The sequence below is a fragment of the Myodes glareolus genome, chromosome 7 (assembly GCF_982192425.1).
Source record: "Myodes glareolus chromosome 7, mMyoGla1.1, whole genome shotgun sequence".
In the NCBI taxonomy this organism is placed as follows: domain Eukaryota; kingdom Metazoa; phylum Chordata; class Mammalia; order Rodentia; family Cricetidae; genus Myodes; species Myodes glareolus.
The window spans coordinates 22359619-22373812 of record NC_142032.1 but is presented as its reverse complement, the minus strand read 5'-3'; the positions used below and the strand labels follow the sequence as shown (position 1 = coordinate 22373812).

Sequence of the window (14194 nt, the reverse complement as noted above, 5' to 3'; positions counted from 1 at the left end):
CATTTTTCTGGTGCTTAACTTTGAGAAAGACAGCATATCTCTTTCTCCACAGTTTTTAATTGCAAATCATCATCTGGGCTTGTTGTTCCAAGTAACTCTTCTCAGCAATATCATAAGTCACTTGATTTTATAACTATTTAGGTTATATTCAACAGTCATATTTTAGAGATTTCATGAGTGTAGCTGCCCTGTCATATCTAAGAGAGGCCATTTTGCAGCAAAGTTCCTTACCATCTGATTATTGCTATCATTCTCCCTCATATTCTAAGATGTATCCTGAGCCTCAAGTGTAATGGGTGTGTTATGAATGTTTTAACTGGGGTTGAACATCCCATAGATAGTGGTTCTCCACAAGCTAATAGGTGATAGTTTCTTCTGATGCTGTAAAAAAATATATCATTTGTGAGATGGGAATCCTATACTACTATGTAAATGGAGACTGTTCATTTTTTTCCTAGTTACCCAAATACAAATGATCACACAGAAACTATATTAATTAGAAAACAATTTGGCCTATTAGCTCCAGATTTTTATTAACTAACTATTACATCTTGAACTAACCCATTTCTATTAATCTATGTATCACCACAAGGCTGTTGCCTACTGCTAAGTTTCTGGTATCCTTCTCCTTCAGCAACTACAAGATGTCTCTCTTACTTTGCCTATTCTCTCTCTCTATCTCTTCCAGCATGGTTATATTCTGCCTTGCCACAAGCCAAAGCAGCTTTATTCATTAACCGATATAAAAAACCGTATACAGGAGGACATTCCCTCCCCTTTTCTGTCTAAATAACAAGGAAAGTTTTAATTTTTTTTTGTAATTTTATTAAATTATAAAAAGTTTCCATTTACGCCCCTCCTCCCAACGCCCTCCCACTCCCCCACTCCCTCTCCTCCTCCCTCTTTGTCCCCTAGGGAAGTCAGGGTCTCCTGCCTTGTGGGAAGTCCAAGTTCCTCCCCCCTCACTCCAGGTTCAGGAAGGTGAGCATCCAAACAGACTGGATCCCAAAAATCCAGTATATGCAGAGGAAACCAGTCCCAGTGTCATTGTCAATGGCTTCTCAGAAAGACTGCAGGCCAGCCACATTCAGAAAATCCGGCCACATTCAGAGAATCTGGTTGGATCACATGCTCGTTCAGTCACGGTCCATCTGGCCTTGGTAAACTCTCATTAGATCCGACCCCTTGTATCAGTGGGTGATAGTATCCCTCGCAGTCCTTCGTCATTTTCTTCCTCCTTTTGCTCCTCGTTTGGATCTTGGGGGGCTCAGTTCGGTGCTCCAACGCGGGCCTCCATCTGTATCGTCATCCAACGCCAGATGAGGGATCTATGGTGATAAGCAAAATATTCATCAGTATGGTCACGGGCCAAGGCCGGTTCAGGCACCCCCTCCTCTGTCCAGAGAACAATCTGGGGATCTCTCCTTGGACCTGGGATCCCATATATAATCAAGTTTCCTGTAAACTCTAATATGACTCCCTTAGTTGAAATATATTCTTCCCTGATCCCACATTCATCCTTCCTCCCTTCCCCCCATCCCGGTCAACCGAGCTTTCTCCATTCCTCCCCTACTCCCTTCTCTCTAACCCTCTCCCCTTCCATCAACCCTCCCACCCCCCCCCATGCACCCAAGGTTACCTGGGACTCTTGACTATTTCCTACCTCCTGGCGGATAGGTAAATAATCTTCATCAGGTTCGTCTTCTTATTTAGCTTCTCTAGGATCACGAATAATAGGCTCAAAGACCTTTAATTATGGTTAGAATCCACTTATGAGTGAATACGTACCGTGTTCCTCTTTTTGGGTCTGGCTTACCTCACTCAGTAAAGCGTTTTCTATGTCCATCCATTTGCATGCAAAATTCAAGATGTCATTATTTTTTACCGCTGAGTAAAACTCTAATGTGTATATGTTCCACACCTTTTTTAACCATTCTTCTATTGAGGGGCACCTAGGCTGTTTCCAGGTTCTGGCTATTACAAATAGTGCTGCTATGAACATAGTTGAACAAACGCTTTTGTAGTATGTTTGGGCATCTCTAGGGTATATTCCCAAGAGAGGAATTGCTGGGTCCTGAGGGAGGTTGACTCCCAGTTTCCTGAGAAACCTCCACACTGATTTCCAAAGTGGCTGCACAAGTTTGCATTCCCACCAACAATGGATGAGTGTTCCCCTCATTCCACATCCCCTCCAGCATAGGTTATCATTGGTGTTTTTAACTTTAGCTATTCTGACAGGTGTAAGATGGTATCTCAAAGTGGTTTTGATTTGCATTTCCCTGATCGCTAAGGAGGTTGAGCATGACCTTAAGTGTCTTCTGGCCATTCGAAGTTCATCTGTTGTGAATTCTCTGTTCAGATCAGTACCCCATTTTTTAATTGGGTTAATTAGAGTTTTAGTGTCTAGTTTCTTGAGTTCTTTGTATATTCTGGAGATCAGACCTTTGTCTGATGAGGGGTTGGTGAAGATCTTCTCCCAGTCAGAAGGCAGCCTTTTTGTCTTACTGACAGTGTCCTTTGCTTTACAGAAGCTTCTCAGTTTCAGCAGGTCCCATTTATTCATTGTTTCTCTTATTGTCTGTGCTGCTGGGGTCCTACTTAGGAAGTGGCCTCCTGTGCCTATATCTTGTAGACTACTTCCCACTTTCTCTTCTATCAGGTTCAAAGTGGACAGATTGATGTTGATGTCTTTAATCCATTTGGACTTGAGTTTTGTGCAAGGTGATAGATATGGATCTATTTTCATTCTTCTACAGGTTGACATCCAGTTATGCCAGCACCATTTGTTAAAGACGCTTTCCTTCTTCCATTGTATACCTTTAGCTCCCTTGTCAAAAATTAGGTGTTCGTAGGTTTGAGGGTTAGTATCTGGGTCTTCTATTTGATTCCATAGGTCGACTTCTCTGTTCTTATGCCAATACCAAGCTGTTTTCAATACTGTAGCTCTGTAATAGAGTTTGAAGTCAGGGATAGTAATGCCTCCAGAAGTTCCTTTATTGTATAAGATTGTTTTGGCTATCCTGGGTTTTTTGTTTTTCCATATAAACTTAATTATTGTTCTCTCAAGGTCTGTGAAGAAGTTTGATGGGATTTTGATGGGGATTGCATTGAATCTGTAGATTGCTTTTGGTAGAATTGCCATTTTTACTATGTTGATTCTCCCAATCCAAGAGCAGGGGAGGTCTTTCCATTTTCTGGTATCCTCCTCAATTTCTCTTTTCAAAGGCTTGTCTCCTGAGTCCTGGGAAGACCAGCTAGCCCTGTTGCCCTGCTGAGCAGTTCTTCCCAGAGAGGTGAGTGGGTGCTAGCCTGGGCAGCCTGCCTGCCTGTCTGGGAAGGGAGCACAGCCCTCCCCCCCTCAGCTTCTGCGGCAGGGTCTTCGGTGTTCCAAGGGACCCCTCACCTCCCCCCACTGCTGCGGGCCCTTCGTCTCCTGAGTCCTGGGAAGACCAGCTAGCCCTGTTGCCCTGCTGAGCAGTTCTTCCCAGAGAGGTGAGTGGGTGCTCACCACTGCCCAGGAAGAGAGCACAGCCCCCCCCCCAGCATCTGCAGCAGGGTCTTTGGTGTTCCAAGGGACCCCTCCCCTCCCCCCACTGCTGCGGGCCCTTTGTCTCCTGAGTCCTGGGAAGACCAGCTAGCCCTGTTGCCCTGCTGAGCAGTTCTTCCCAGAGAGGGCTGAGGAGCTCTATCCAGAGAGTGCTGTGAAGTCCTACCCAGAGAGTGCTGAGGAGTTCTATCCAGAAAGTGCTGAGGAGTTTCATCCAGAGTGGAAGGGATGGGCAGGTGCCAATGCAAGAATTCCTCCAACAACCTGAAAGGCAACATGACACCGCCAGAATCCAGGGAGCTCGAAACTAGAAGAATGGAACACCCTACGCCAGAAGAAATAGAAGAAATTGACTCTAAGTGCTTCTTTATGAAAATAATAGAGGAAATTAAACAGGAGGTGAAAATCTGCCGTAAAGAAATGGAAGATAAGTATAACAAAAAAATTGAGGAAATGAGTAAAGAAATGGAAGAGAAATATACCAAAAAGTTTGAAGAAATGAGTAAATCCATAAATGAAATTCTGGGAAACCAAGAAAAAACAATCAAACAGGTAATAGAAACAGTTCAAGATTTGAAAACTGAAATGGAGTCAATGAAGAAATCACAAACCGAGGGCCGGCTGGCTATGGAAAATCTGGGTAAACGAACAGAGACTTCAGAAACAAGCTTAACCAATAGAATACAAGAGATAGAAGAAAGAATCTCAGACTCTGAGGACACCATAGAGAAATTAAACACTCTGTCCAAAGAAAACAGCAAATCCAACAAATTCTCATCACAAAACATTCAGGAACTGTGGGACACAATAAAAAAACCAAATCTAAGAATAATAGGAGTAGAAGAAGGAGAAGAATTGCATTTCAAAGGTCCAGAAAATATACTCAACAAAATTATAGAAGAAAACTTTCCCATCCTAAAGAACGATATTCCTATGAAGGTTCAAGAAGCATACAGAACACCGAATAGACTGGATCAGAAAAAAACATCCCCTCGTCATATAGTAATCAAAACACAAAGCATTCAGACTAAAGAAAGGATATTGAAAGCTGCAAAGGAAAAAGGTCAAGTAACTTATAAAGGTAAACCTATCAGACTTACACCAGACTTCTCTATGGAAACCATGAAAGCCAGAAGGTCCTGGATAGAGGTACTGCAGAAAATAAGAGACAATGGATGCAAACCCAGACTACTTTACCCAGCCAAGCTATTGTTCACTATCAACGGAGAAAACAAAATATTCCAGGACAAAAACAAATTTAAACAATACGTAGCTACTAATCCAGCCTTACAGAGAATACTAGAAGGAAAATCACAACCCAAGGAATCCAACATTCCCAACACTGCCTACATTAACTCAGACATTTAGCGACCCTCCACAAGCACAACTCAAAGAAGGAAAACACATACACGCTACTACCCAAAAAAAATGACCGGAGTCATCGATCACTGGTCATTAATATCACTTAATATCAATGGTCTCAACTCACCTATAAAGAGGCACAGACTTAGAGATTGGATACGAAAACAGGATCCAACATTCTGCTGTCTACAAGAAACACACCTCAACCACAAAGACAGACACCTACTCAGAGTAAAGGGTTGGGAAAAGGTTTTCCAAGCAAATGGACCTAAGAAACAAGCGGGTGTGGCCATTCTAATATCTAACAAAATCGACTTCAAACTAAAATCAATCAGAAGAGATGGAGATGGACATTTCATACTCATAACAGGAACAATTCATCAGGAAGAAGTCTCAATCTTGAATATCTATGCCCCTAATATAAAGGCACCCACATATGTAAAAGAAACTCTTCTAGAACTCAAGGCAGTCATCAAACCACACACACTAATAGTAGGAGACTTCAACACTCCTCTCTCACCAATGGACAGGTCAATCAGACAGAAACCTAACAGAGAAATAAGAGATTTACTGGAGGTACTGAATCAAATGGACTTAACAGACATCTATAGAACACTCCACCCAAATAGGAAAGAGTATACCTTCTTCTCTGCAGCTCATGGAACCTTCTCGAAAATTGACCACATACTTGGTAACAAAGCAAACTTCCACAGATACAAAAAAATATTAGTGACCACCTGTGTCTTGTCAGATCACCATGGATTAAAATTAGAATTCAACAACAATGGTACCCCCATGAAGCCAACAAACTCATGGAAGTTGAACAGTCAACTACTAAATCACCCCTGGGTCAAGGAAGAAATAAAGAAAGAAATTAAAGTCTTCCTTGAATATAATGAAAACAAAGACACAACGTATTCAAACCTATGGGACACAATGAAAGCAGTGCTAAGAGGAAAGTTCATAGCACTAAGTGCCCACCTAAAGAACACAGAGAAAGCACACATTGGAGACTTAACAACACACTTGAAAGCTCTAGGAAAGTTTTAATTTTAACATAGTAAAAATAAAATGTACAAAACATTTGTCAAGCAAGAATTATAGTTACAATACTTAGTCCATTTACATTTGGCAAATTAAGAAAAATACTCTATTATCTAACCTATGTTTGTGAGTCTAAAAAGTTTTATATCTAATTTATCCTTTATCATAAATAATGAAAATTATGACTTTAACTATCTGTCTTCAACTCTTCAAAGACCCAAGAAGGATATAATTTTACCTAAGTAAGCAGAAAGTGCATTGTAAGCAACTTCCAAACTTCTAGAATTGACAGAGACATCTTGATGCCCGGACAATAACCCAGAGTTCTTCTCTAATGTTGAGGCATCCACCTTCAGCTTATAGATCCATAGTATCCAGCAGACTCTTCCATGAAGGAGGAAATGTGAAAGACTTTTTAGTTTATATTTTGTACTTCATCAGTATCTTTCTTTTGTGTCCATCATAATGTCTGGCTTTTTCTTTGGTGGAGCAGGAACACTGAAGTACTGTCTCATCTTCTTTTAGCAAGATCGGCAATCATTTTTCTCTGGGTCCTGCATATACAGATTATACAGCTACCATCACCAAGTTCAGGCAAAGCACTTTCTTACTAAAAGTGCTAGCCTTGTCACACTGAAGGGAAAATTCTATAATGAATTTCTTCAATGATCATCAACGTCCTTAAGTAGATTGTTGCTCCCCCAAGCAGACTCAAAGCATTATCAAGAAAAGTTTAAGTTCTTCAAACATTTTAAATTCCATATTGTATAGGTCTTTGAAGTGTTGAAATTATCTATCTAAATGAAATATATTTCTATATATCTAGAAAACTTAACTAATAAGACTGAAGTTTGATTATTGTAGATGATAATCTATTAACTTTTCTTAATTATACAATATATTTTCAAATTAGCTGCACAAACACATTATCTTAAACAAGAGCAGAAATACATGCACAAAGTGTGACAAAATCAACCTTAAATTTGTATCAATAGATCAAGATCCATACCAATGCAAAGTGTTCATCTTTATATCATATCACACTTTAAATGAAAACAAACATGTATAAACAATCATTTTGGAAATTTGAGCATAGTTTTCTCCAAACTGTTTCCTACTATTCATTGGGAATTATATTTTTAGGGTTCACAGAGACCTTTCAGGGAATCTTGTCCCATCAAAATCTATTAGCCTGAAAAGAATCCACAGGTTTTTGTGTTGTGTGGAAACAAAAGCAGAACCTTTTTTTAAAGGAACATAATCTTAGTCCCAAATTTTCAAGTCAAGATACTTTATGTTGGTGTAATTTAGAAGCCCCAAGAATCAAATGTTTCTCTTCAGCCAAAAATTCCAAGGAAAACATAATCATTTAGATTGTCTATGTATATTCCATTGTTATGTGGATTATTTTATTTTTTTACTCCTTTAATCTACAACTATCTATACTCTTTTATATTACTTTTACTGTCTCTTTATAGACTTTGTTTTATTTTTAAAACAATTTTTTTTCTTTTTTTTATTTTTCCAATTCAAAAAATTTACAGTTTCTCCCCTCTTCCCATCCTTCTCCCTCCCCCTCTCTCCTTAAGAGAGGGCAGGGAACCCTGTTCTGGGGGAAGTCCAAGCTCCCCCCCACATCCAGTCCTAGGAAGCTTTCATCCAAATAGACAAATAGGCTAGGGTCCCAAAAAGCCAGTACATGCAGTAGAAACAAGTCCCAGTGTCTTTATCAATGGCTTCTCAGTTAGCCCCCATTTTCAGCCACATTCAGAGTCCCGTTCGATCACATGCTCATTCAGTCCCAGTCCAGCTGGATTTGGTGAGCTCCCATTTTAACTCTCTATACTTTTTTTCTTCTCGCTCTCAAACCTGCGTACATTTTTTAAATACACTATGACCCATTCAGAGTTTTATTTCTGTCTGTATCTATCTTTAGTATGTATCTGTGATCATTTTCTGACCAGAAGCACTTTTTTTAAAGTTAAGCAGGCATGGCTAGGACCAACTTCATGGTATGCCTGTTTGCTCTGCCCAGTCCAACATGGTGGAATCATGTTCACAGGATTTGCCAGCCATGCTTACCAACCCAGTTATAGGGAAAGAGTGGGTCTATGTTGCCATTAAGCAATTTAATGCACTCTGCTTACAAACCCCATTTAAATGCTCCATAACAAGACCTCCCATCAAAAACAGAGCTATCTGTGCTGCCAGCATAAACCAAGAAGTTGGCTTTTAAAAGAGCCCTGCAGTTTTTGCTGCTAATGCTTTGTCAGGAAGCCTTTTATTAAAGGAACTGGGCCACAAGCAAGCAGAAAAAAAAATCTGAAAAAATGTGGTTACCAAGAAGCTGTGATTGGCTCCTGTTTTTGTAGGTCTAGAAGCCCTATTTTTCTTTAAATTTTTTTTCAGGACTTTTATGTATCCATGACCCAGAGTGTGGATGCCATTTTGTAAACAGGGACTGTATATTTGTTTTCTGACTGCGCACGCCCTAATAATCACACTGAAACTATATTAATTATAACAGAGTTTGGTCTATTAACTGAGGATTCTTTTTTTTCAGTTTTTTTCGATACAGGGTTTCTCTGCAGTTTTTGGAACCTGTCCTGGAACTCGCTCTTGTAGACCCGGCTGGCCTCAAGCTCACAGAGATCGGTCTGCTTCTGCCTCCCGTGTGCTGAGATTAAAGGCCTGTGTCACCACTGCCTGGCTAGCTCAGGATTCTTGTTAACTAACTTTTACACCTTCAATTAACCCATTTATATTAATCTGTGTATCACCATGAGGCTATGACCTACCAGTAAAGTTGTGGCATCCTCTCCTTCAGCAGTTACATGGTTACTCCCTGACTCTGCCTACTCTCTCTCTCTCTCTCTCTCTCTCTCTCTCTATATATATATATATATATATATATATATATATATATATATATATATATATTCTGCCCTGCCATGGGCCAAAGCAGCTTTATTCATTACCCAATAAAACCAATCCATATACAGAAGGATATCCCACATCCCTACTATGTGGATATTAGGATAAATATTTTTTTGGAGGTTTCTTGTCTCACAAAAAAAATAAATTGATAAATAGGATAAATATTTTTAATACAGTTAAGAAATTTATTGGTTTGTCAAAGTACAAGAAGAATATTGTTCTCGTAGAACTGTTTCCTCACTAGAGTAGGAAGCTAGGATTCCATTAGCATCCATGTGTTCCTTTTGTTGAGCAATCCTTACACTCAACAAGTGGTTTTACTAACAAGATATGAGCCAAAATTGCACTGCTGTATATCCAAATGCATTTAAGCATATATAAATATAAATGTTAGTTTTTAAGTATAATTCTTTATAGTTAATTTTAAGTTAATTTGGACATAAGCAATGTCAATTTATGGTTAGAAAATCAAATGAAGTTGTATTACAAAGGGAAATAGATGAGCTTCTTTGGCAGTTGCAGTAAAGGGAAGGCAAATTATTTTAATAATTTTAGCCATGTAGTAATACACTTGAGGCCATCTAGTAATCATGAAAATGTTATCAGTTTGATAATTATAAAATAATGATGATTTATTTATGAACTTGCCTCAACATTTCAAAATGTAACATTGTTGACAATCCTGTAGCACAGCATCTTTACAGCTTAGTCAAATGCATTATTCAACCTTTTGATTTATTCCATAAAGGCCGTGACTAGGTCATGTTCTATCTTTATGACTTAGTATCTCATTTGTACATATGTCATTCACACTTCCTTAATTCATGGATTCTGTTGCTATTTGACTCCCTAATGGAATGGAGCTAAGTCATCTGACTGGGAACCTAATCTTGCTAGCTGTGCTTCATCTCTTTTAAACACTTTGAACTCAGTCATGAGTGTATAGCTATACTTAGTCCATAAAAATCTTTGGGAATATTGAAAAGGGAAGTTCTTGAAAGAGCTTTGAAAAGGTAGCATTGTGTCCCCAGTTCTCCCATTTATTCTAATTCAAATTATACTTCCTTATTTAAGGGAAAAAAACTAGTTATGAGTTCTTAAATCAAAAGTTTACTGAAATCAGGTATGAAGAGATTTGTAACCTTCATGCTATTGTCATACAGTAGACATAAAGCATTTGAGTTTCAAGAACCTGTCAACGTTATTACAATGTGTAGCATATAGCTTTCCTTTTATAAATGAGTCTTCTTATGTCCATAAAAAATGAAACATAAATTCTTCAAGCACATGTTTTAATTCGAGAAAATCAGTTTCTCTTCCTATTTTCTACAGTCTTACAGTTTAACATTGTACACACACCACACAAACACACACATACACACACACATACACATAGGTATATAATTTTAGAAGTGCAATTTTGGTAAGCAGGAAATATAAGTATGAATAATGACTTTTAGATATCTATACCACAGTCTCCGAAATGCCATTTAGTTTCAGCCACTAACAGTAGTGGCTGAAACTTTTTGATTCTGTGATATCAACAATCTAGATTGTACAATATTGTATATTCAATTGTAGCTTAGAAATGGCAGGAGAGAATTTATTAGCTAACAGTATCAAATCATTCTTAGGAGAATGGCAATCAGCAATCAATATATACACGTGAAAACCTGACAGCTACGTTGACTGATATGTTTCTTGGTGGAACAGATTCTTTAAAGACAACAATGAGATTTGCTCTCCTGCTCTTGCTGAAGCACCCACATATCACAGGTGAGATTGCATGTGGTAAATCATAGCATTCAGGGAAGATGCTGGCAAGATGCTACCAGTACTCTGTGTGCTCTTATTCAAAAATCTCAGTATTTAATTTGCAGTTCCACTGGAGGCAAAGGAGAGCATAATTGAGAAAAATGAAAAAAACATAGTTGAAGAAATGTCCATAAAGATTGTCCTTTATCTGAGCTCCCTGGCAGGTGTATGTACTATTCAAGGCACCTAAAACACATATGGTGTTGTGGCTAAATATTGACTTCTTACCCAAATTCAGGTTGTTAGAAAAGATGAATTCTTGTAGTTACTTTCTTTATTCTGATAAGTTTAGATATGTGGTAAAGAAAAAAGAACTCACCTCACAAAAGTTAATAAGTAATCCTAGTATTTTATGCTTTTTTTCTGTGAAATTTTACATTCTGTGAAGAAATCAAGACTGTTCAGACATTTAGATACATATTTTCAACGATGTGGAAATTAAATCAGTGTTTGGAGGTTTTACCATAGTCCTTAAAGTTCTGCTGAACAATAATCTTTTCAAACATAACAAAAGTTTTTCTGTCTGGTGGTGCTAGCACACACCTTAAATTAATTGTAACTGACTAAAGGGAAAAGTATAAACTAAAGTGAAAAGACATAAACATTAATAAAATATGTATCAAAATGAATCCTAACTCTAATATGTGTTATAGGGAATGTTATTTATGTATCTACAATTCTTTCAATAAAGAGTATCCATATTACTAAGTATGATAATCTAAGATCTATTATAGAGAAATGAAAGGATGCATGTATACATGTGTACAGACATGTGTGTAATATGTGATATGTAATTATAAATAGAATGCGGGCTTAATTGACATTTTCTTTTTCCACACCAAAAACTCAATATAAAAAACAGTTGTTGTTAAAACACAAATATATTTTCAAGTAGTGTTTGGTGTTGAACCTGCCCACTGATTGTTAATAAGATAACTGGAGTAAAATTGTGCAAACAAAGACCCACACATGATGTAGGTGGGCCTTCTGTTTATGTGTTATTTTCATTGGTTAATAAAGAGACTGCCTTGGCCCTTTGATAGGACAGAAAATTAGGTAGGCGGAGTAAACAGAAAAGAATGCTGGGAAGAGGGCAATGAGGCAGACGCCATGGAGTCAGCCACCAGGTCAGACATGCTGAATCTTTCCCAGTAAGCCACCACCTCGTGGTGCTACACAGATTATTAGAAATGGGTTAATCAAGATGTGAGAGTTAGCCAGTAACTAACTCTCTAGAGATAATGGGCCAGGAAGTGTTTAAAAAATATAGTTTCCATGTAATAATTTCGGGTAAAGCTAGCCAGGCGGCAGGAAGCAGCCTGCCGATCTTTCTACAGATGGCGCCCAACGTGGGGCTGAATACAGTTTCCGTGTAATTATTTTGGGTGTAAAGCTAGCCAGGTGGGCGGTGGGAAGTAAACCACTGTTCTTTCTACAAATACATACCCTGCTACTTTTCTGTATTTCAACATTTGTCATTGCTCCTAACCAGCTGAAGTTCAGGAAGAGATTGACCGTGTGGTTGGCAGACAACGCAGCCCCTGCATGCAGGACAGGAAGCAAATGCCCTACACAGATGCCATGATTCATGAGGTTCAAAGATTCATTGATATTTCCCCCAACAACATGCCCCATGAAGTGACCTGTGATGTTAAATTCAGAAACTACCTCATCCCCAAGGTAAGCTTGTTTCTTCTGTACTCTACTTTTGTGCTAGTAATGCACCCAGGTTCATACTATGGTTCCAGTCCTCTGTGTAACACTGTTTTCTTTGGGGGGGGGGGTGTGTTACACTGCTTCATAATCAAAGAAGGCAGTCCTACAGCAGGCAGGGACACAATAGTAATGATTCCACTTTTGCTCTGCCTTTTCACATTTCGCTTGGACAAAGATTGGGGTTTTACATTTACACATGTATTTTCCAATTTTCTTTCAAATTCATCCAAGAACATTTTGTGATTTTTATCATTAAAAAAATAATGAAAACTTTGAAGGAGGATATATCCTGTATTATTCACACAATGTAAAAAAATATATTATACTTTTACCTGTGCTTTGTTTTTTTCTCCATAATGATTTCTTTTCACTGATGTAGTTTGGAAATATTTTCTCTGAGTTTCAATAAATAATGAATATTCTTGATATTGTATTTTAGATAAGGTTTTAAAAATTGATTTAATCATTATATTGATCTTTCTTTACCTAAACTCATATATTATACTACTTAAAAATGCTTTATCTGAAAATGTATGTACAATTTAAATAATACTTAATTTTACCACATAATATTTTATATATACTTTTATTTTTAATCCTTTTTCTTCACTATTGCTTATGTTATTATTGAACTAATTGATGAATTTCAGATAGCATGAAATAAAACTGGGTTTTAATTTCTAACCTCACTGAAACATAACGTTTTAAAAATTTTATCCGATATGTGAGCAATCAGAGACTAGAAGGGAGTAGGGAAACTCAAAATGTGAATTATGCTTTCAATTCATGATTCATTTAGGGCACAGCTGAAGTTGAAATAAATATGTGATAAAGTTGAGTGAGTGAATAGGTACGACTGAGCTAAGGGCACATAAGTTTCCTTTCTGATCAATATAACTGCAATAAACACCTGCCAAACCAATGTCTTTGGATATTTTGGGAAGTATTTTTATCTAATTAAGTTGTGGCAAAAGAATCTTCCTGAGATATGAATTGTGGTATTTAGTACTGAAGTCTAGCAAAATATAACAACATGTAATTCATGATTCTACATATAACTAAATAGTAAATAGACTAAAAAATGGAAGTAATGACTTATTACCAAAACAAGTGGAACAAAGACTTCAAGATGAAACCAGACACACTAAACCTAATACAAGAGGAAATACATATAGGCCTTGAACATACTGGCACAAGAGACAGTTTTCTAAACAGGACACTGATAGCTCAGTCACTAAGATAAATAATTAATAAATGGGATCTCATGAAACTCAAAAACTTCTGTAAGGCAAAGGACACCCTCAATAGGAGAAAACAGAAGCTTACAGAATAGAAAAATATTTTCACCTATTCCACATCTAACAGATAGCCAAAATCCAAGATATATAAAGAATTCAAAAAGCTATAAATAAAATAAGAAATAAAAAAGTCCACTTAAATATAAATATGTATAGGATATATATATATATATATATGATAACATATAGGATACATATGTAAACATAGAATTCTCAATAGAGGAAACACAAGTGACTGAGCAAACGAAATTTTCAAGATCCTTGGCCATCAGGGAAATGTAAACCAAAAGTATTTTGAGATTTCATCTTATACCTGTTAGAATGTCAGATCAACCACACAAGTAATACCACATGTTGACAAGAATGTATAGCAATCTGGATCCTCCTACATTCCTAGTGGGAATACAAACTTTTAAATACATTGCAGAAATAATATGCATATTGCTGTGAATATTGTTAATCAGTCTACCTCAAG

The 14194-nt window shown here is 37.5% G+C and overlaps 1 protein-coding gene across 1 annotated transcript in view; it reads left to right on the top strand.

Moving 5' to 3' along the window:
- Positions 1-14194, top strand: part of LOC125412197 (cytochrome P450 2C26-like) — a 45538-nt gene that overhangs the window by 22529 nt on the left and 8815 nt on the right. The window contains exons 6-7 of the mRNA XM_085693855.2: positions 10525-10666; positions 12198-12385. Of these exons, the coding sequence (XP_085549981.2) occupies positions 10525-10666; positions 12198-12385 (330 nt within the window). The remainder of the gene's footprint in view (positions 1-10524; positions 10667-12197; positions 12386-14194) is intronic.